The sequence below is a fragment of the Triticum urartu genome, chromosome 7 (genome assembly GCF_003073215.2).
Source record: "Triticum urartu cultivar G1812 chromosome 7, Tu2.1, whole genome shotgun sequence".
In the NCBI taxonomy this organism is placed as follows: Eukaryota; Viridiplantae; Streptophyta; class Magnoliopsida; order Poales; family Poaceae; genus Triticum; species Triticum urartu.
Genome location: NC_053028.1, coordinates 599,300,671 through 599,325,024, shown reverse-complemented (window position 1 = coordinate 599,325,024; position 24,354 = coordinate 599,300,671). Strand labels below are relative to the sequence as shown.

The 24,354-nt window shown below is 47.6% G+C and overlaps 1 protein-coding gene across 1 annotated transcript; it reads left to right on the top strand.

The window, feature by feature from the left end:
* The first annotated feature begins 824 nt into the window (after positions 1–824).
* Positions 825–2,545, top strand: LOC125523965 (benzyl alcohol O-benzoyltransferase-like). Its single transcript, XM_048689034.1, has 2 exons — positions 825–1,392; positions 1,487–2,545. Exons 1-2 carry the CDS (start codon positions 940–942, stop codon positions 2,381–2,383), a joined length of 1,350 nt encoding a protein of 449 aa, XP_048544991.1. The 5' UTR covers positions 825–939; the 3' UTR covers positions 2,384–2,545.
* Positions 2,546–24,354: the final 21,809 nt, after the last annotated feature.

Sequence of the window (24,354 nt, the reverse complement as noted above, 5' to 3'; positions counted from 1 at the left end):
TGCTGCCTCGTCCGCCGGCATCTTCACCCTCCGCTGCAGCTTCCGCCCCTCCAGCGTCTGACTCTAGACCGCTGCGGCTTCACCATCGCCGTCGCCTGCTGCTCAACCGCGCCGGACCACCACCGGGAGCGGCCGTGGGAGTCCTACGACCGCGACATCCAGCCCCGCGCGGGCTCCGACCTCGCCCGCTCGCTCCAACTCCTCCCGGACATGCAGGCCGCCGGGCTGCGCCCCAGCGCCGCCGCCTACGCGCGCTCGAGGCCGAGGCGCTCCTCCTCGAGATGCGCCACCTCGGGCTCCGCCCGGACGCCGCGCACTACAACGCGCTCCTCGAGGGCCTCCTCGCTCGGGCGCACCTCCGCCTCGCCGACCGCCTCCTCCTCCAGATGGCCGACGACGGGGTCGCGCGGAACCGGCGCACCTACATGCTCCTGCTGGACGCCTACGCCACTCACCATGCAGGTGCGCACCTGAATCTCGACCCAGAGTGGCGTCGAACAGTTGACACGTCCTTCTCGCCGGGAATTTGTTTACGGTTTTCCACGCGACTTTGATCACGCACGAGATCTAATGGAGTAGTACGTACGTGCTTGCTATCATTGCTTGCTGCCCAATCCGTTCTTGTGTGCGCCCGCGCGTGCGTGTCGGGTCTTTGCTTAGCCTGTATGGCTAAATGGCGAAATCCACTGACCAACTCCCACCACACGACCACCGATCTCATTCTCAGTCCACCTACTGCCCAGACACCGGAATTCCGACGACCAAATGGCCGTATGGCCATGGCACCAACCCCAACATCTTACCCTATAAAACGCGGCCATGGTCACCCAGCACACTCACTCCACTCCGCGTCCTCTCACGACGCACTGCATTTCCCACAGCGTTTACACACGCTCGTACGTACGCACAGAGACTAGCTAGCTACCTCGCTTCGAATCGATGGCATCGTCGCTCCTCCCGGCGTTCACGGTGCGGCGGGGCGAGCCGGTGCTGGTGGCCCCGGCGGAGCAGACGCCGCGGGAGACCAAGACGCTGTCCGACATCGACGACGGCGAGGGCATGCGGTTCTACAGCTCGGGCATCCACCTGTACCGCGCCAACCCGGACAAGCAGGGGGTCGACCCGGCCGCCGTCATCAGGGAGGCGCTGGCCAGGGCGCTCGTGCCCTACTACCCGCTCGCCGGCCGCCTCCGCGAGGAGGCCGGGAGGAAGCTCGTCGTCGACTGCGAGGCGCAGGGCGTCATGTTCGTGGAGGCCGACGTGGACCTCACCGCCGCTGACTTCGGGGACGTGCAGAGCCCCCCGTTCCCTTGCTTCGAGCAGTTCATCCTCGAGAGCACCACCGTCGCCGGCGTCGAGCCCGTCATCGACCGCCCCTTGCTCTACATCCAGGTACGTAAACGTGCACGTGTCCCTGTCACGTGAGATGGATCGAGTTGTTTCTCCAGGTAAATAACGATGTTGTTAACTTAACTATGACGTGCAGGTGACGAGGCTCAAGTGCGGGGGCTTCATCTTCGGGCAGCGATTCTGCCACTGCGTGGTGGACGCGCCGGGCGGGATGCAGTTCGAGAAGGCCGTCTGCGAGCTGGCGTGCGGCGCCGCCGCGCCGTCGATCACGCCGTCATGGGGCAGGGAGATGTTCATGGCGAGGCAGCCGCCGCAGCCGTCGTACCCGCACCTAGAGTACAGCGAGCCGGCGGGCGGGGCGGTCGACCGGATGCTGACGACTCCTCCCGGCGACGTCGCGCGCGTGCCCTTCTTCTTCGGGCCACGCGAGATCGCGGGGCTGCGGCAGCGCGCGCCGCCGCACATGAGCCGGAGCTCCCGGTTCGAGCTGGTGGCGGCGTGCATCTGGCTCGGCCGCACGGCGGCGCTCGGCTACGGCGCCGACGAGGAGGTGCGGCTGTCCTTCATCGTGAACGCGCGCGGCCGCCGCGACGTGCCGCTCCCGGAGGGCTTCTACGGGAACGCGTTCGCCTACTCCGTGGCGGCGACCACAGCCGGGGAGCTCTGCACCGGCGGGCTGGGGTACGCGCTGGAGCTGGTGAAGAAGGCCAAGTCGGCCGTGACGTACGACTACCTGCTGTCGGTGGCGGACCTGATGGTGCTCCGGGGGCGGCCCCTGTTCGCGCTGTCGCGGACGTACATCGTGTCGGACGTGAGCCACGCCGGGTTCAAGAGCGTGGACTTCGGGTGGGGTGAGGCCGTGTACGGCGGGCCGGCCAAGGGCGGCGAGGGGCCGATCCCCGGCGTGACCAACTACTTCTCCAGGTCCAAGAACGGCAAGGGGGAGGAGGGCACCGTGGTGCCCATCAGCCTGCCCAAGGACGCCATGGAGAAGTTCCAGCTCGAGGTGGAATGTCTCACCGCCGAGATCTAGGTGCCCGCGATCGAGCACCTGCCCACGTACGTACTCGTCCTGGTGCAGCCGCATATACAAAACATACGTCGTAACGTATCACGTGTGGATCTAATACTGTCCAGCAATTTGTATGTAATTTCCATGTAAAAAAATTATAATACATGTATGTAATTTAATGTATCTACTAGTAAGGAATAGCAAATATGATGGCTGGGGCAACAACATAATCACGCCCAAAAAAAGCATAAGAGAAATAATTAAGAAGATAAAAAGCCACCGAGTGGCGACCAACATACAGCCCGATGAAGAAGATAAGCGACGCGCGGTAACCAGAAGCGTAGCCAACATGAGCCCGAGCCGCCACGGTCGCGCTGCCTAGAGAGCAGGCAATAATCCTACACTTATGAGGAATTGGGCACAGTAAAGAGGTTACGTGCTAACGTTCCTGCTCTTCATTAATCTCTTCCACCTTGAATTTCGTTGAGGGTCCCATAACTAACCAACCACAGATTTGCACTTTCATCTGTAACTCCTTTCATGTCTAAACAGTTTGTAAGTGTAGCATTTCCCAGAAAGCAGGTGCAAATTTGAAGGATGAGTCAGAGGCCTGCTGAGAAAGGCCCGGTCAATCATCATTTTATTACGTGTCGTCCACAACATTATCATAAAAGATAAGTTAGAATAAGCAGCGCTGCCACCCAGACTAGGTAGCTATGGCCTGAAGGAACCCCCCAAAGTCTAGGGCCTCCCGGTTTGGCCCAGTGCCTCACAGATGAAAGTCCACGGCTTTGTTTGGATAGCAGCCGGTATATGGAAAACGAGTTTGTAGCAGGATTTTAGCAAAATCGGTTTTGCTAATTAATCTTTGGATTACTGATTTACATAATAACACGTTTGGATTTGGAAAGGGGTAAAACTGGCTTGTGTGTTTCCTTGTTTGGATAGATACCGATTTGCTTCCTTCCATGACCTTCTCTCTCTTACTTTACTCAATTTTGGTCATTGTCGATGGATTCTTAAGATCACCTACGAGCACGTAGACGCCGGTACTCCTCCCTACGGGATGGCCTCGATGACTTCGCGGTTCGTGCGCGGAGGCTTTCCCTGGTCGCCCATAGGCTCTGCTCAAGGAGAGCTGCTGCTCGCGCTCATCACGCTGTTCATGGCCCCTCGGCGCTCGCCGTACAGAAGCGTCCCTCGTCGGCTTGCATAGGCTCTACTCGGGAGCTGCTGGTCCGCCGCCCCTCGACGCTGGACGTCCAGGAGCATCCCTCATCGGCACCGCATAGGTTCTGCTCGGGTTGAGCTCATTCGCAGTTTGGCCGCGCCTACGCTGGCCGTCCAGGAGCATCCATACCAGGAAGAGCAGATCTCAAGGGATTGCTCGACGCCGTCCACACGGACGGCGGCCATGTCGAGGCTGGAGGTGAGCGGCAAAAAACGCAACAAACGGCACGAAGCTGTTAGAAAACAACCAGGCGGAGAGGAAAGCTGTTACGATCACGTATATGGCGATCGCGATTGTGGAAAAACGGATAATAGTCGATTTTTCACAAACCTGAAATCCGGGGATTTGGAGAACCAAGTTTCCTATAAACGTGGATTAGTAATTGTAGCCAAACAAGATTTTATTTGGTTGAACCGTTTTCCTGATTTGTAGAGATCAGATTCTGTATATGTGCCCTATCCAAACAACGCCCACAGTACCCGTGCTGCCGTGCACGAGAATAGGATGCGGGTCCCATTTTCCAAGACCGCACAAAAAGGGGCAAATGCCATCACCCGGGCTATGCCGCTTAAGCACCTCGGTCCCCGAGGGAATGCGGATCTTGTTGTAGTTGTCACACAAAAATCTTAATTTTCAAGGGTAATGATGCCCTCCACTGAGGAGAAAGCTAGAGCATGATGGGCGACCAGCCGCCACAATGTCTGATATGCCGAGGTCATCGAGAACTCACTCAAACACCTTCCATTGTAGATTCTTGTGTTTTCAATTCATGCAGGGGCAACATAGCATCTCCTTCCAATCTTATATTTTTTTTCTATCCCGCATTATTAAGAATCCCGCGGACCCGAGAATTGAAAACATGGAGGAGAGCGAGGATCCGTCCGGATGCATTGACTAATCCTCACTCCGATACATACGGAAACAACCCGGAAGCACATGTACCTATCACCATGTAGTATTATACAAACAAATACTCATACGACATTGACTGGCTAATCGACCCATAGTCTAGTGACCTCTGATGCGCGTGCGTATTTCTACAATGCTAGCGATGGTCTTCATCTCCACGCGCGTGCGGGTGGACAGAGTATTTTACTCCCTCCATTTCTAAATATTTTTTTTTAGAGATTTTAAATAGACTACCACATACGGATGTATACAGACATATTTTAAAGTATAGATTCACTCATTTTATTTTGTATATTTTTGTTGAAATTTCTAAAAAGACAAATATATAAAAACGGAGGGAGTAGATGTCACGGCATCACCTGCTCCACGATCCACACGATACTATATAATCCATGCTTCGCCCGTTGTGCACCGCGAGGTGCTAGCCGATCGATCTTAAGGCTGGTCACAATAAGGAGGAATTTGGGAGTAACATCACACACTCCAATACAACTTTGCTTATGTGGCACATATTTAATAAAGAGAGAGGTGCTTGTGGTAACTAGCTAAGTTACTGGAACATCACACACTCCAAAAAACAATGAGTCTATAACCTAATAAATACATTGTTACATGACACTATATAGATGTTCCTACCCACTATGAAGGTAGTAATATAGTCTAGAAAAGTGTGCAAGTTATTTATGTTCTTGTCCATTGTGACCAGCCTAACGAACGTGATAGGGCCGCACGAGTGCATGCATGGCCAGGATAGGGTAGGAGGCGGCAGCAGCAGGTCAATTCGTTGCACCAACCCCTTCCTACCACGGCGGGTACCGCCTGCAGGTAGTATACGCCAAGACGAAACTCTCCCGACTTTTCACACGTGGCTCCTATTATGAGTCTATGGCCACTCGGTTGCTTCAGCCCTGTGCTCACTGAGTTTTTTTTTTTTTTTGCGAGGGCTGTGCTCACTGAGTTACAGTAACTAGCTAGGAGTAGCTATCATATCTACTGTAGGGTTGGAACCTGTCCGCTGGTTGATGGAACTTGTTCGGTAGACAAAGGCAAAGTATACGTACGTAGTACGCCTAACTGTCATTTTGTTAGTCCAGTCAAGATGTCGAGAGAAGCGTACTCCAGATGTGCGTGTGCGAAAATGCTGAGTGCTTGCGTACGCCCTCCAGAATACTGTAACCCACGAAGACAATTGTTACCTGGTCCTACTCAACCTCAGAGGATGATTAAGGGCCTGTTTAGGACTGCTCTCCTCCTTAAAATTCAACTCTGCTTCGAAAAACACAAGTCAAGCCGCTCTGTAAAAATTACTCACCACTGCCACAAGTAAGTGGATACCCCTTCGTTTCTCCGTCCTCAATCAATCAAATAAATCTTTTCCATCAAATTTCCCATTTTTGAAGCTGAAACTAGATGGAAGCCAAATATATTTTTTTTGATAGTGCTACAACTTCTACTTAAAACTGCTTCAAAGTAATTTAGTGAAGCGAAACTGATTTTGGTGAAGTAGAGCAGTCTCAAACAAGCCAGCATACATTTGTTCTTAATTCGACATGCACCAAAACAACAGGAAACGAACGGCTAAGAGGGTGTTGTTTCCAGGGACTTATTGGTCTAGGGAATTAAATAAGTCCTTATAAGTCCCATCTAAACCAAACAGAAGGGACTTATAGGGACTTAGTCATTTGGGACTTATGAAATAAGACTCTTAAGGAGGGACTTATAGTTGTAATATGGTCTTATAGAGACTTATAAATCCCAGAAATCAAATAAGTAGGGACTTTTTAAAAATTTAAGACTTATAAGTTGAGACTAAAAAAAGTCCTAAGACTTATGAATCAAATAGGGCCTAAGTGGCCAGCATTGTGCTGCAAGTCTTCCCGCCGGGATATAAAATTCGAGAAAGCGGCATCCTGGTTGGTGAAATGTGACTGCATCTTTGACCATTTGAACCTACCTCTTTTTCTGATAACGAAGATCGGAGAATCGTTAGGCCACCACCACACGGATGTCATGCTCTGGCTTTTGCTAGTATAGTTTCTCACGCTGTTCTTTGATTCCGCGACAACGGCGCCGGGCTCCACCTCACCGTCTTTTCACATACGTGCTCAGAGACGCAAGCTGGGGTGACACGCGCTGACGTGGATATGATGTTCGCCGGCAGTTGCTCCTTGCTCCCCGCATGATCTGGTAGAATACGGTAGTTGTATTCGCCGGTCTGTGATCTGGTTTAGTTATGAGTAGGGGTGTGCCTAGGTCTTAATCGAATGAGATTTAAATAAATCTCAGCCAAATGACATAACAAGTAAGAGAGAGAAAAAATCTAAAAAATGTTTACATAAATCTCAATGTAAGATCTTATGGATATTGTATCGACTAAGACTTAACGAGGCTTTAGTCGACCGAGACTTAGCAAAACTGTACTATGTGCAGAGTATATGAATGCCTAGAGTACTTTGAAGTTAAATATTGTCTAGGCTTGGGATCAGGGACATGCAAATCAAACTAATGGATATCAAAGATTCCAAACCTCTTCACGCAACATCAGGGGCGGACCCAAGACAAAGATGTCCCGTGTATTACGTACATGTCAATCTCAAACTATAATATGTATAATCTTAATAAGAGTAACTCCAACGCACCAACTCAAACGGACATGTGCTTTATTCGCTTTTTGTTTGTTTGGGTTGGTCGTCTGCTCGTTGTTCGTTTATTTTTGCGTTTAGATCCGCCGTGCTTCCAACACGCGGATGCATTTTCGCCCTCGCGACCGGTCAGTCATGTTTTTTCAAACATAATTCAAATAAAATACAACATCGTACATCGTTTCACAATCAAACAATATAGCAAAGTTTAGAAGCCAAATAAATATATCATAGTTTACGTGCCAAATTAAATTGTCCCAAATACATTTAAAAAAAGATACATCTATTGGTTGCCAACATGAGCCCACATATACTCAACCAAATCATTTTGCAGCTAAATGTGAGTTTTTCAATCATGCATTTGATGATGAAATTGGATGAACTGTGCAAACGTTGCCGCTCCTCCATGCACAAGCACAACATTGTCACCCTGAAACGGAAACCCTTGGTCGTAGAGACGTTCCGGACGCTCATCCTCTACGATCATATTGTGCATGATCACACAAGCAGTCGTCACCTCCCACAACTTCTTGGTGCTTCATGTTCTAGCAAGATACCGAACAATGCCCCATCGAGATTGCATAACACCGAAGGCACGCTCCACATCCTTCCTAACACTCTCTTGCTCTTGGGCAAATCTCTTTCTCTTCTCTCCTACAGGGTTGGAGATTGTCTTCACCATAGTAGTTCATTGAGGATAGATACCGTCAGCTAGATAGTATCATTTGTTGTAGTTGTGGCCATTGATGTTAACACTGACCTCCGGGCAGTTCCCTTCGGCAGGCCTTGCAAATACCTGAAGCGTTAAAGCACGTTGATATCATTGTGAGATCCGGCTATGCCGAAGAAAGAGTGCCAAATCCAGAGATCTTGTGAGGCCACGACCTTAAGTATGATAGTGCAACCTTGACATGGACCCTATACTGCCTCTACTAAGCATCCCCGAAAAGCCCGGCTGGCATTCATCGCCAACAGGCGGGCTGTATCTGCAGCATTTGGCTCCCTTAAGTACTCAGGGCCAGACACTCTATCATAGCCTTACAGAACTTGTACATGGACTCTAGGCACGTGGACTCGCTCATACAGACATACTCATCAATGAGATCACCGGGAACTCTGTATGCAAGCATCCGAATAGCTGCAGTGCATTTCTGATAAGAGGAGAAGCCAATCTTTCCAATGGCATCCTCGCACTCAAAATACTTATCGTATGCAACCACCCCCTCCCGGATACGGTCGTAAACATGCCTAGCCATACAAAAATGGCGCGGGAATAGGTGATGCTTGCTGAAAGTGCAATATTGCACTAAAGTGTTTTTGACATTGATGACAACTTCATTTGTGTTTCTAACCACATGCTCTAAGTGTTAACAGCCCTGATTAAGCTAAAAGTGAAGCATGGATGGTTATTTCCTCTCTTATTGGAAAAAGGAAAAGCGGTGCACTCAAGAAAAGAAGAGTACCTTAAAGTTTTCTTATTTCTTGAGTCCTTAGGGCAGCCGCACTATTAAGAGGGGGTGCATCATAAAAACATTCGGGGAATCAACTTACCTTCTCACATTGATCTAAATATCCTAGTGCCAAGTCTCTGTTCAGGCCGGAACCTCCGGGACGGCCGGAACTTCCGGGAACCGGAATGTCCGGGCGGGGTCCGGGAAGCTTCCGGGGTACCCAGAGAAACTGCACTTTTTCATGCAATCTCTCTATGTAGCCCGGAACCTCACCGGACCCTGGCCGGGACTTCCGTCACCCTCAACTTCCGGGGCGGCCGAAACTTCCGGGCACCGGAACTTCCGTCCCCTGTGTCAGCAGCTTTCGGGGTACTACTGAGTGGTGCAAACCTTTTGTGTAGCCCGGAACCTGTCTGGAACTTGGCCGGAACTTCCGGGGTCCGGAACTTCCGGGCTACGCAGAAATCTGCCTCCAACGGCCAAATTTCATCCCCACCTATAAATAGTCTTCTTCTTCCTCACGAAGGGGTGGACGACTCCATTTCTCTCACCTCCATTTTCAGACCTCGATTTCTTGGAGATCTCCCTCCTTAGCCAACCAAAGCTCTTGATCTTTCGAGAAGCGAAGGAGAAGTGCTCGATCGACACATTCACCAAAGCGAAAGTTGATTCCCCCTTGTTTTTGTGGTGCTTCTTGTTACTCTTGGAGGTTGGAGACTCCTAGGTGGTAGGAGTGCTCCGGCGAGGAATCGACCATTGTGATTTCCCCCGGAAAGTTTGTGAGGGTTTGGAGACCACCCCAAGGTCTACCACTAGTGGTTGAGAAACGCCTTCGTGGTGTTGTCTCAAGGAGAGAATAGGGTGAGCCTTCGTGGCGTTGGTGTGCCTTTGTGGTAACATCCACCTCTCTAAACGGTGACGTAGCTTCCCTCCAAGGAAGTGAACATCGGCATACATCCTCGTCTCTGGGAGTTGCGGTTATTCCTAACCCTAACTCTCTACTTGTGGTTACTTGTCTCTTAGCACTTACTTATATCATCTTATGCTTGCTTGCTCATATATATTTGTGTCACTTGTTTATCTTGCTTAGCTCATTAGTATCATACTTGCAATTGTTAGGCTCACTTTCATTTTCCACATTATTGCCTAAAATTTCTTAGTAACAATTAAAATTTGTAATTGTACCTATTCACCCCCACTCTAGGTCCATCTCGATCCTTTCAATTGGTATTAGAGCCTCGTGCTCTATTCTTGTGGCTTAACCGCCCTAGAGCGAGATGAACCCCGATGGGACTCCCCTTGTTGTATATCTGAAGGATAAAGGCGAGGCTTCTTCTGAAGTAAAGACCTTTACTTCTGAGGATCTAGAACGAGCCCTTGCTAAGCAAAAGGAGGAGCATGATGCTTCTCTTGAGACCTTGGTCCAAATGAGGATAGCCACGTTGTCCACGGTGCTTGCCCCACTTTCGGGTGGTGCGGCTTCGAGGCCAACTGTGCCTACTCTGTCACTTGGTCAACAACCTCCTAGCAATGAACACTCCAGTGTTCCTTGGCTTTATGCAAGACCCCAAGTTGAGAAACCGAAATATAACCCTCAAGGCAAACCTCCTTTACTTGATGCCACTTCCAATTTTTCCTTGTGGAGAGTTGCTATGTAGGATCATCTTCGATATGGAAATGATGAGATGCTGGAGATCTTGGAGTATGGTTACCATGTGGTTGATCCAAAGAATCCTACACCAAGAGAAATTTATGACAAGAATCTCAATGACACTGCAACCATGTGTATAAGGAGAGGTATGGTTGAAAAGCAAAGGAAACCTTTCATACACATCACAAGTGCCAAGGAACTATGGGAAAGTATTATAAGATCCAAGACCGGTACCTCCACCCTCCGGAGTGCTCAATATGAAATTGCCAAGGGGCAATTGCAAAACTTTTGTATGGAGAAAGGTGAAACTCCCAATCAACTCCTTGAGCGTCTCATGACTCTCACCGCGGATATTGAGTCGTGTGAGTGTGACAAGACACAAGATGGATTCAACATGACTAAGCGATTCCTTGTGGACAAGGTGCTCCATGCTCTTGCTCCATATCACCATCAAATGGTATGGGACATAAGACAACACCATGCCTTCAAGGAAATGACTACAGATGACATCATATCCACTTTCCAACTATTTGAAGAGTCAAAGGCAAATGCTACAAAACATCTTGCCATGCATGGTACTCCATCATCAAAGATCAATCTTGCATTGAAGGCTAAGCATGTATGTGAAGGTGAGCAAAGTGAAGAAGAAGAAGATGATGATGAAGAAGAAGATGGTGATGAGGTTGAATCCGATGAGGGCCCTTCATATGAAGATATGGCTCTCTTTGTCAAGAAGTTTAGCGCCGGAAAATTCAAGGGAAGATTTCAAAAGAAGAAAGTAAGAAAATCTACAACTGTGAAGAAACCAACCACTTCTCAAACGAGTACCCTTATGAGAAGAGAGAAGACAAACCAAGGTTTCCCAAGACCTTTCCCAAGAAGAAGTTGCCAAATCCTTTAAACTCCAAGCTCAAGAAGAGAGATGGGAAAGAAATGGTTGCTCAAGAAGAATCCGATCCGGGTGATGTTAGTGGTGTTGCCGGAGTTGCTCAAGATTCTCAAAACACATTGAGGCTAGTCAACAAGAGTGGTGAAGTTGTCACCTACAACTACATGAAGGATTACAAGGGCAACGCTCACAAGTGTCTCATGGCGAAGGCCGTGGTAGAAGATGGAGAGGACCAACACTCTCCTGACAAGGTCAAGGTAACACCACGACCAAACCCTCCTCTTTTCACTCCTCCTACTCCTAATGATGAGTATCTTGATGCGGAGGATAGTTATGAGGATGATGATATAAATGATCCTATGCTTGCTAAAATAAATAAGTTCATGTGCTCACTTAAAGGAAATAAGCTCACTATGTTTCGTATGCTTATGGAGATGGTGAGTAAGCACACCATTTCCATTAAGGAACTCGAAACCCTCGTCACCGAGGAAAAGGAAAAATATGAAGTCCTTGAGCGGAAAGTCCAATATGAGGAAGCACACAATGATGAACTATGCTTAAAAATTGGTGCAAACATTTATGTTCATACTAGAGACCTTGCCTCCTTGAAAAAGGCTATCGACTCTTGCGAAGAGTTGATGAATGATAAAAGTAAGCTTGTAAAGTCTAATGCTTCTCTCTCTAAGGATTGTGAGCTTCTATCCGTGTCCCTCAAGACCAAGGAAGAAGAGCTCACCCTTCTTACAAAGAGTTTTGAGACACTCAAGCTTACTTATCTTGAAACTCTAGCCAAGGCTTACTCTTCTCCTATTATCAATGTTGATGCTTGTACTACTAACTCTAGTAGTGATCTAGCATCTATTCTTGAGGAGAATCGCTTTCTCAAAGCTCAAATCGAGAAAGGGCTCATGACATGTGCTCAAGGGCAAAAGAACCTCAATGAGGTGTTGAGCCAACACAATGAAGTGTTTGCCAAAGAGGGACTCGGGTTTGACCCGAGCACAAGCAAGAAGAAGACATCCTCTCAAAAGTGCACCACCCCTCTAAAAGAAACTTCTGTACGAGAAGGGCACAAGGAGAAAGGTAAGGTTGATTGTGGGAAGGCTACAAGGGGCATGCCCACTGTCAACAAGCCAAAAGAGTTCATGCCTCCATCCTATGTTCTTCGTAAGACTAAGGATGGAGAATTTTATGAAAATTTTGTTGGTCCTCGAAATGCATTTCGGTTTTATGCTATTTGGGTCCCTAAGACCCTTGTGACTAACTTGAGAGGTCCCATTGCAAAATGGGTGCCTCTAACCAAGTAATAATTGTGTGTAGGTTGCCTTCTCCGGTGGAGTAAAATGGGTGATTGATAGTGGATGTACCAATCATATGACCGGAGATAGCAAATTGCTCTACGACTTCATGGAAGCTATTCAACCATTTATGAGCATTATGTTTGGTGGAGGATCAAAAGGACATGTACTCGGTTTGGGTAAGGTGGCTATCACAAATGACATGTCTCTTCAAATGTCATGCTTGTCCAATCCCTTAAATATCATTTGCTTTCTGTTCGCCAATTGGCTTCTGTTGGTTATGATACACTATTTGGACTAACGGATGTGAAAGTATTTAAGAGAGATACTCTCGAAGTGGCCTTTGTGTTGGGGAACGTAGTAATTTCAAAAAAAATCCTACGCGCAAGATCATGGTGATGCATAGCAATGAGAGGGGAGAGTGTTGTCCACGTACCCTCGTAGACCGTAAGCGGAAGCATTAGCACAATGCGGTTGATGTAGTCGTACGTCTTCACGATCCGACCGATCAAGTACCGAACGCACGTCACCTCCGAGTTCAGCACACGTTCAGCCCGATGACGTCCCTCGAACTCCTATCCAGCCGAGTGTTGAGGGAGACTTTCGTCAGCACGACGGCGTGGTGACGATGTTGATGTTCTACCGATGCAGGGCTTCGCCTAAGCACCGCCACAGTATTATCGAGGTGGACTATGGTGGAGGGGGCACCGCACACGGCTAAAAGATCAAACGATCTATTATTGTGTCTATGGGGTGCCCCCTTGCCCCTGTATATAAAGGAGCAAGGGAGGGTGCGGCCGGCCAGGGAGGAGGCGCGCCAGGAGGAGTCCTACTCCCACCGGGAGTAGGACTCCCCCCTTTTCCTAGTTGGATTAGGACTTGGGAGGGGGAAAGAGTGGAGGAGAAGAAGGAAGGGGGGGGGCACCGCCCCCCTCTCCTTGTACTATTCGGACTAGGGGGGAGGGGCGCGCAGCCCAGCCCTAGCCGCCTCTCCTCTCTTCCACCTAGGCCCACTAAGGCCCATTAAGTCCCCGGGGGGTTCCGATAACCTCCCGGTACTCCAGTAAAATCCTGATTTCACCCGGAACACTTCCGATATCCAAACATAGGCTTCCAATATATCAATCTTCATGTCTCGACCATTTTTAGACTCCCCGTCATGTCCGTGATCACATTCGGGACTCCGAACAACCTTCGGTACATCAAAACATATAAACTCATAATATAACTGTCATCGAAACGTTAAGCGTGCGGACCCTACGGGCTCGAGAACTATGTAGACATGACCGAGACACGTCTCCGGTCAATAACCAATAGTGTAACCTGGATGCTCATATTGGCTCCCACATATTCTATGAAGATCTTTTATCGGTTAGACCGCATAACAACATACGTTGTTCGCTTTGTCATCGGTATGTTACTTGCCCGAGATTCGATCGTCGGTATCCTCATACCTAGTTCAATCTCGTTACCGGAAAGTCTCTTTACTCATTCCGTAATGCATCATCCCGTAACTAACTCATTAGTTACATTGCTTGCAAGGCTTATAGTGATGTGCATTACCGAGTGGGCCCAGAGATACCTCTCCGACAATCGGAGTGACAAATCCTAATCTCGAAATACGCCAACCCAACAAGTACCTTCGGAGACACCTGTAGAGCACCTTTATAATCACCCAGTTACGTTGTGACGTTTGGTGGCACACAAAGTGTTCCTCCGGTAAACGGGAGTTGCATAATCTCATAGTCATGGGAACATGTATAAGTCATGAAGAAAGCAATAGCAACAAACTAAACGATCAAGTGCTAAGCTAACGGAATGGGTCAAGTCAATCACATCATTCTCCTAATGATTTGATCCCGTTAATCAAATGACAACGAGCTAGTCAAGTAGAGGCATACTAGTGACACTTTGTTTGTCTATGTATTCACACATGTATTATGTTTCCGGTTAATACAATTCTAGCATGAATAATGAACATTTATCATGATATAAGGAAATAAATAATAACTTTATTATTGCCTCTAGGGCTTATTTCCTTCAGTCTCCCACTTGCACTAGAGTCAATAATCTAGTTCACATCGCCATGTGATTTAATACCAATAGTTCACATCACCATGTGATTAACACCCATAGTTCACATCGACATGTGACCAACACCCAAAGGGTTTACTAGAGTCAATAATCTAGTTCACATCGCTATGTGATTAATACCCAAAGAGTACTAAGGTGTGATGATGTTTTGCTTGTGAGAGAAGTTTAGTCAACGGGTCTGCCACATCAGATCCGTAAGTATTTTGTAAATTTCTATGTCAACAATGCTCTTCACGGAGCTACTCTAGCTAATTGCTCCCACTTTCAATATGTATCTAGATTGAGATTTAGAGTCATCTAGATCAATGTCAAAATTTGCATCGACATAACCCTTTACGACGAACCTTTTTGTCACCTCCATGATCGAGAAACATATCCTTATTCCACTAAGGATAATTTTGACCGCTGTCCAGTGATCTACTCCTAGATCACTATTGTACTCCCTTGCCAAAAACAGTGTAGGGTATACAATAGATCTGGTACACAGCATGGCATATTTTACAGAACCTATGGCCAAGGCATAGGGAATGACTTTCATTCTCTTTCTATCTTCTGCCGTGGTCGGGCTTTGAGTCTTACTCAGTTTCACACCTTGTAACACAGGCAAGAATTCTTTCTTTGACTGTTCCATTTTGAGCTACTTCAAAATCTTGTCAAGGTATGTACTCATTGAAGAACTTATCAAGCGTCTTTATCTATCTCTATAGATCTTGATGCTTAATATGTAAGCAGCTTCACCGAGGTCTTTCTTTGAAAAACTCCTCTAAAACACTCCTTTATGCTTTGCAGAATAATTCTACATTATCTCCGATCAACAATATGTCATTCACATATACTTATCAGAAATGTTGTAGTGCTCCCACTCACTTTCTTGTAAATACAGGCTTCACCGCAAGTCTGTATAAAACTATACACTCAATTTCTATTCCAACTCCGAGATGCTTGCACCAGTCCATAGATGGATCGCTGGAGCTTGCATATTTTGTTAGCACCTTTAGGATTGACAAAATCTTCTGGTTGCATCATATACAACTCTTCTTTAATAAATCCATTAAGGAATGCAATTTTGTTTATCCATTTACCAGATTTCATAAAATGCGGCAATTGCTAACATGATTCGGATAGACTTAAGCATAGATACGAGTGAGAAACTCTCATCGTAGTCAACACCTTGAACTTGTCAAAAACCTTTTGTGGCAATTCTAGCTTTGTAGATAGTAACACTACTATCAGCGTCCGTCTTCCTCTTGAAGATCCATTTAATCTCAATGGCTCGCTGATCAATGGGCAAGTCAATCAAAGTCCATACTTTGTTCTCATACATGGATCTCATCTCAGATTTCATGGCCTCAAGCCATTTCGCGGAATCTGGGCTCATCATCGCTTCCTCATAGTTCATAGGTTTGTCATGGTCAAGTAACATGACCTCCAGAACAGGATTGCCATACCACTCTGGTGCGGATCTCACTCTGGTTTACCTATGAGGTTCAGTAGTAACTTGATCTGAAGTTACATGATCATCATCATTAGCTTCCTCACTAATTGGTGTAGTAGTCACAGGAACAAATTTCTATGATGAACTACTTCCAATAAGGGAGCAGGTACAGTTACCTCATCAAGTTCTACTTTCCTCCCACTCACTTCTTTTGAGAGAAACTCCTTCTCTAGAAAGGATCCATTCTCAGCAATGAATATCTTGCCTTCGGATCTATGATAGAAGGTGTACCCAACATTTTCTTTTGGGTATCCTATGAAGATGCACTTCTCCGATTTGGGTTTGAGCTTATCGGGTTGAAACTTTTTCACATAAGCATTCCAACCTCAAACTTTAAGAAACGATAGCTTAGGTTTCTTGCCAAACCATAGTTCATACGGTGTCGTCTCAACGGATTTAGATGGTGCCCTATTTAACGTGAATGTAGTTGTCTCTAATGCATAACCCCGAAACGATAGTGGTAAATCGGTAAGAGACATCATAGATCGCACCATATCTAATAAAGTACGGTTATGACGTTCGGACACACCATTACACTGTGGTGTTCCAGGTGGCGTGAGTAGTGAAACTATTTCACATTGTTTTAACTGAAGGCCAAACTCGTAACTCAAATATTTTACTTCTGCGATCATATCGTAGAAAGTTTTATTTTTGTTACGATGATTCTCCACTTCACTCTAAAATTCTTTGAATTTTTCAAATGTTTCAGACTTGTGTTTCATCAAGTAGATATACTCATATCTGCTCAAATCATCTGTGAAGATCAGAAAATAATGATACCTGCTGTGAGCCTCAATATTCATCGAACCACATACATCAGTATGTATGATTTCCAACAAATCTGTTGCTCGCTCCATTGTTCCGGAGAACGGAGTCTTAGTCATCTTGCCCATGAGGCATGGTTCGCAAGCATCAACTGATTCATAATCAAGTGATTCCCAAAGCCCATCAGCATGGATTTTTCTTCATGCGCTTTACACCAATATGACCTAAACGGCAGTGCCACAAATAAGTTGCACTATCATTATTAACTTTGCATCTTTTGGCTTCAATATTATGAAAATGTGTATCACCACGATCGAGATCCAACAAACCATTTTCATTGGGTGTATGACCATAGAAGGTTTTATTCATGTAAACAGAACAACAATTATTCTCTAACTTACATGAATAACCGTATTGCAATAAACATGATCCAATCATATTCATGCTCAATGCAAACACTAAATAACATTTATTTTAGGTTTAATACTAATCCCGAAAGTATAGGGAGTGTGCGATGATGATCATATCAATCTTGGAACCATTTCCAATACACATCATCACTTCACCCTTAACTAGTCTCTGTTCATTCTGCAACTCCCATTTCGAGTTACTATTCTTAGCAACTGAACTAGTATCAAATACTGAGGGGTTGCTATAAACACTAGTAAAGTACACATCAATAACATGTATATCAGATATACCTGTGTTCACTTTGCCATCCTTCTTATCCGCCAATTACTTGGGGTAGTTCCGCTTCCAGTGACCAGTCCCTTTGCAGTAGAAGCACTCAGTTTCAGGCTTAGGTCCAGACTTGGTTTTTTTTCACTTGAGCAGCAACTTGCTTGCCGTTCTTCTTGAAGTTCCCCTTTCTTCCCTTTGTCCCTTTACTTGAAACTAGTGGTTTTGTTTACCATCAACACTTGATGCTTTTCTTGATCTCTACCTTCGTCGATTTCAGCATCACGAAGAGCTTGGGAATCGTTTCCGTTATCCCTTGCATATTATAGTTCATCATGAAGTTCTACTAACTTGGTGATGGTGACTAGAGAATTCTGTCAATCACTATTTTATCTGGAAGATTAACTCGCAGTTGATTCAAGCGATTGTAGTACCCAGACAATCTGAGCACATGCTCATTACTTGAGCTATTCTCCTCCATCTTTTAGCTATAGAACTTGTTGGAGACTTCATATCTCTCAACTCGGGTATTTGCTTGAAATATTAACTTCAACTCCTGGAACATCTCATATGGTCCATGACGTTCAAAACGTCTTTGAAGTCCCAATTCTAAGCCGTTTAAGCATGGTGCACTAAACTATCAAGTAGTCATCATATTGAGCTAGCCAAACATTCATAACATCCGCATCTGCTCCTGCAATAGGTTTGTTACCTAGCGATGCATCAAGGAAAAAATTCTGCTTTGCAGCAATGAGGATAAAACTAAGATTACGGAGCTAGTCCGCATCATTGCTACTAACATTTTTCAACATAGTTTTCTCTAGGAACATATCAAAAAATAAAACAGGGAGCAAAACGCGAGCTATTGATCTACAACATAGATATGCTAATACTACCAGGACTAAGTTCATGATAAATTTAAGTTCAATTAATCATATTACTTACGAACTCCCACTTAGAAAGACATCCCTCTAATCTTCTGAGTGATCAAGTGATCCAAATCAACTAAACCATAACCGATCATCACGTGAAATGGAGTAGTTTTCAATGGTGAACATCACTATGTTGATCATATCTACTATATGATTCACGCTCGATCTTTCGGTCTCAGTGTTCCGAGGCCATATCTGCATATGCTAGTGTCGGTGTCAAAATCGGCGGATCTCGGGTAGGGGGTCCCGAACTGTGCGTCTAGGACGGATGGTAACAGGAGGCAGGGGACACGATGTTTTACCCAGGTTCGGGCCCTCTTGATGGAGGTAAAACCCTACGTCCTGCTTGATTAATATTGAAGATATGTGTAGTACAAGAGTAGATCTACCACGAGATCAGAGAGGCTAAACCCTAGAAGCTAGCCTATAGTATGATTGTATGTTGTGATTGTTGTCCTACGGACTAAAACCCTTCGGTTTATATAGACACCGGAGAGGGTTAGGGTTACACAAGGTCGGTTACAAAGGAGGAGATATCCATATACGTATTGCCTAGCTTGCCTTCCACGCCAAGTATAGTCCCATCCGAACACGAGACGAAGTCTTCAATCTTGTATCTTCATAGTCTAACAATCCGGCCAATGGAGATAGTCCGGCTGTCCGGAGACCCCCTAATCCAGGACTCCCACAGTAGCCCCTGAACCAGGCTTCAATGATGATGAGTCCGGCGGACAGTATTGTCTTCGGCATTGCAAGGCGGGTTCCTTCTCCAAATACATGACAGAAGAAGTTGAATACGAGGATAGTGTCCAACCCTGCAAAATAAATTCCACATTCCACCACAGAGAGAATAACGTTTTCGCAGATCTAATTTGCTGGCTTGTTTTGGCAGCATGACATTACGTCATGGCCCGATGATTATTCAAACCGTTTCTTTTAACCAGCTCCACACATAACGCGAGACGGTTTCGTGACACGTCTTGCCGAAGCGGAGATCGTGTTCCCCCAATTACGTGATTCTCATTAATGCGGTCATGGGTAACCCAACCGTGTCTAGGACTCCTAGATTATAGGCAAGTCCTAAACGGCTACGGAGAGGATGCTTGATATTCACCCTATTTATAAAGGGACGAGGTTTTTGCTTTCTCTCTCTCGTGCTCAATCGAACCCTTCCTCCGCCTCGAGTTCTAACACCCAAAGCCCAGGTTAGGTGCTCCGGATCTTCAATCATGTCCGGATCCAGCCTTCAAGGCCGATGGATGCCCTCCTCCGTGACGGAAGAGGACATTAAGAAGTTGAGGGAGGCCAGATACCTGACCACCGAGGTTTCGCATCGGCTGCCTGCTCGAGGGCAGGTCGTCCCTACTCCCGAACCCAACGAGAACGTTGTGTTCGTCTCCCACTTCCTCCGAGGTCTAGGCCTCACTCTGGATCCTTTCGTCAGCGGTTTGATGTTCTATTACGGGCTAGATTTTCACGATCTAGCTCCGGACTCCTTTCTCCACATCTCGAAGTTTATTGTCGTGTGTGAGGCCTTCCTCCGTGTTACCCCTCACTTCGGCCTGTGGCTCAAGACCTTTGAAGTAAAGCCGAAGATGATCGAGGGGCAACAGACAGCGTGCGGAGGTGCATCAATAGGCAAGATGGCAGGAGCTCCATGGCCGGAAGGTTCCTTTCCAGAGGTGTCCGAATTATGGCAACGGGAGTGGTTTTACGTCACGGCTCCCCGAAGTGCCAAGTGGGCGGCTGCCCCCGCTTTCCGCTCGGGCCCCCCACCACAACTGATGTCATGGGTTAGCAGAGGCCTGAGCTGGGGTCCAACCAAGGACGTGCCTATACTACAAAGCCGCATTCGAGATCTCTTCGAGGGGGATTTTAATTTGGCTGTGGTAATACAAGTTATGCTGGTTCGGCAAGTCCAGCCTTGCAGACGCCAGCCCCTTCGCTTGTGGGAGTTCAACCCAGAGGGACCGCGTGCCATTCAAAGTTTCCTCGGCCTGACGCACGAGGAGATGTACAAGTCATTCTTCGGATCTCAAGTGGAGTGTCCGGATATTACCGAGGACGTGGGCCTGAGCAGTAACCGCGCCGCCGAACAAGTAAGAAATCCTCTGGCCGAACACACTGTCTTTTATTCGAAGTTGTTTCTGAGAGTTTTCTTTTTGACTAGGACTGGCTAACGAAGGCGAAGATGATTCGGTGTTTGGCCCCCTCCCTGAGGGTTTGGAAAATCCGGTATTGGAAAAGATGCTCGAGGTCGCACCTTGCCCGGAGCCCTTGAAGGAAGATACCGGGGGGGATAATACGGGTGGATGCGGGCCCCCGTCGCTGCTCGTTCCAACCGAGGGAATGAGCGTCTCCATGAAGGAGGACAACCGGGGGAGGAAAAGGACTGCTTCCGAGGATCCGGAAGCCGAAGCCTCCAAACGGGAGAAGAAATCTCCCACAGAGGGTCCCGCCTTGGGGGGTGCTCCTGCCGCACACAGTCCGCGGGGGGATCTGCCCTCCAACGAGTCGTAAGTGATCCCAAAATACTTTAAGGTATGCTATCTTTCTTCTGAGAAAATAACCACCGCATATATCTTGCAGTTCGGGCCTTAGCCCCTCTCAGATGAGCTCGTCTTCGGGGGATCTTCTTCCAGAGATGATGGAGAGCAAAACGCCTCCCCCGGACTCCTCCGCTCCAGAAGCGGGAGACCCCAAAGTGTCGTCACGGAGGGCCTCTCCGAATCCGGTGAGGCCAGAAGATAATCCCATAGACCCCCAAAGTCCCCAGCGTCCGGCTCCCGAGGAGAGCAGACAAAAGAGTCCGGCACCATCTGGTGTGCGGTTGGACGTTCTGAGGGAGTTGGTGGGGCGAGCGGCCATCTCAGAAGAACACCGTGTGCTGATGGGTACGGTGATGGAGAGAATCTCATCCGCCGAAAGCGGATTACATGAAGCCTTTATGAGTCTACTGACAGGCTTTGAGGTACGTAAGATAATATGTGATAGTACTGCACATGTTAGGTGTGCCCTGTGTAGATAGTAGCCCCTGAGACTCTGGTTGCCGTCGAGAACGGCGGCGGACAGAGGATCATATTCTCAGGCAATAACCAGACTACCCTTACGTGCAGGTGGTGGAGGCTCCGATGGCTAGCCGGACTAGTGAGTTTGCCAAATTAAAACGGCAACTAAATGCGGCAGACACCGACCTCGAGCTTGTTAACAAGAGGCTTGACGAGGCACAGGGTAAGTGTTATTATCTGGTGAACGCCACATAGTAAGAGCAGCATAATGCCAGTATCTTTAATATGTTGTGACTGAAGATGGAGCTGCCTCCGTGGAAGCCTTGGAGGCACAACTTGCCCGAGCCAAGGAACAAGCGAGGATTAGTAATGCCGCTGCTTTGAAGGCGGCCGAAGAGTTGAAGGCCGAGAAGGCCGCACATTGCGAGAGCCAAGAGAAGATGACCAAGATGGCCGTGGAATTAAAAGACACTGCCGACCATTGTTGGGTCCTTCAAAAGGAAAACCGAGCAAAGGCAGCAGACCTTGAGAAGGCCACGGCGGCGGAGAAGGACACCCGTTCTGCTATGAGAGCGAAGAAGGAGGAGCTGCAGGAAGCTGGGGATATTGCGGCTGGGAAACCCTTCATGTTACGGAGGAAGTTCGAAGATCCACGGTATGCCCCTCTGGATCGGCTGTGGAGTTCGGCAGATGCGTATATGGATTTGGCGGCGAGTGCTGCCGATGCTGCCAAGTACTTCCAAGGTCAGACAGATCGTGAAGTGGACAAGCTGTTCTGGTCGTAGTTCAATGTTCCAGAGCGTCCGCTTTCATTGACTGACCAGCTAGCCGAATGGGCCGAACTGAATAGGTTGTCCGGACTCGCCATGAGGGCTGTTGTGGATCAGCTGTGGCCAGAGAAGCAAAAGCCGGATAGCTATTTCAGCTTAGTGCATTAGTTCCTTGGTGCGGTGCCGTGCATTAATGCGATGAAGAGGTCGGCGTGCATAGAAGGCTCGTGGATGGCCCTTGTCCGTGTTAAAGCATATTGGGCGGAGATGGACACTTCCGTAGTCGCGGCGCAGGGTTCGGCCATAGGCCGAGTGGCAGCCGAGCATTATTTCGAGGAGGTTCTCGAGGGTGCTCGTTTGATAGAGGCCCAGTGCTCAAAGAATATTATGTTTGAGTGATATGTATTCTCATTGTAAACACAATGCTTTTATGAAGTTTTTATAAGGCTATGTTTATACTTTTGCCTGAAAGTAGTATGATGCCTCCTGTGCGGCCGTTTATGTATACATGTGTATAACCTGAAAGATTGCAGCTGTCGGCTTCAACCCCCACACATATAATGCGGAGGTGCTCGCAAAAAACGCGTGTTCACACTTAACCCAATGTCTTGGTCCTAATAAGGAGGTGATAGCGCAGCGAGCGAGGAAACCGGACTATAATGCTTTAACACTTTCACTTAGCCATAGGAGTTTGACAGTGGGGCTACTAGATAGCCCCTGGTGGCTCCACACTCTCCCGATCACGGGGTGCGTACATGCCTGGCCGGACAACGGCCCTTCGTTAAGGCGGAGGAATTCTAATATTCTGATAGGTCATCGAGTGGTTGACCAGTCTCACGCTATACCATGACAGTCAGTTTTCGGCTTTCTCTACTGAGGTGCTCGTCCGGATGAACTGGGGCACAATCGCAGTAGTTCTCCTGGTGCTACCTTAGCTGGTAAAGCGGAACGTAAGGCACCAAAACACAGGAGTCGGGCAAACCCAACATTTGACCAAAGACAATGATTCGGAGCTGATGCATATAAGGCCAAACTCGCAACGCCGAACACTCCCTAAGGTATTTGGTCTTTTATGGTATAAACCGGGCCGAAATAGTGCCGTTTGTAAGAAGCCCCTTGTGTCCAGGTATGTGCATTATTCTAACGTGGCCACATGCCAAGACATCAGCATCCTTCTCAACTGTGCTGAGAATTTGGTGCATATGTATCAACAAGAGACAGTAAAAAAGGTTTACGCAGGGTCTTAATCTAAAAAGAATCCTTGGAGCGGGTCCCTGCTGCACGCCTGCGCCTGTGTCTCCGTTGTGCCGTATCCTGGACGGGTGTAGCATGATGATTATCTGTAAAAGAGAGGAGCTTAGGTGAAAAAGCTGTCGTGCAAAAAGATAGTTTTTAAAGAAACCATGTATAATTCAAGGTGAGTAAGAATTGCCACTTGTCTGCGCACGTTGAGCCCCTTGTATTTGTAATAGGGGTGTGATCATTGATCTGGTATAAATTGCATATAGCTGCGCCGGACTCGTCTAACTGTGTCCGAGGTCATGACGACCTGCTAAATGCTTTAGTTGGTGAGGGCGTTTTTAGTGTGCGGCTGCCAGGGCAGCCGCACGCTCTTCGGCGCGCAAAGATCGCTTAATACTTCCGTTCACTGTAATGATGCCACGTGGACCGGGCATCTTGAGTGTGAGGGAAGCGTAGTGTGGTATTGCATTAAAGCGAGCGAAAGCTTCGTGTCCAAGTAGTGCTTGATAGCCACTTTGGAACGGAGCGATGTGGAAGGTTAAATGTTCGCTACGGAAGTTATCGAGGAAGCCGAATATAACTTTTAGTAGCAGGGAGCCCGTGCAATGAGCCCCTGGGCCTGGCGTTACTCCTTTGAAGGTAATATTGCTATGGCAAATTTTTGTTGGGTCGATCCCCATTTCGCGAATTGTATCCTGGTATATCAGGTTTAGACTGCTGCCACCGTCCATCAGGACTCGTGTGAAGTGGTATCCGTCAATTATTGGGTCTAATACCAGGGCAGCCCATCTTGCACGTCGGATACTTGCTGAGTAATCACGATGCTTGAGAGTGATCGGTTGAGAGGACCAGTGGCAGGACTCCGCGGTGATAGGCTTTCGGGCGTATTTTTCTGGGAGTGCCGTTTTGTTTCTTCCATTGATCACGTGTAACACGT

Bases quoted from the DNA above. Each gene is read 5' to 3' on its own strand.
- LOC125523965 (XM_048689034.1), top strand. From the start codon at position 940: ATGGCATCGTCGCTCCTCCCGGCGTTCACGGTGCGGCGGGGCGAGCCG. The intron at 1,393-1,486 runs GTACGTAAACGT...TATGACGTGCAG, and splicing joins GCCCCTTGCTCTACATCCAG to GTGACGAGGCTCAAGTGCGG.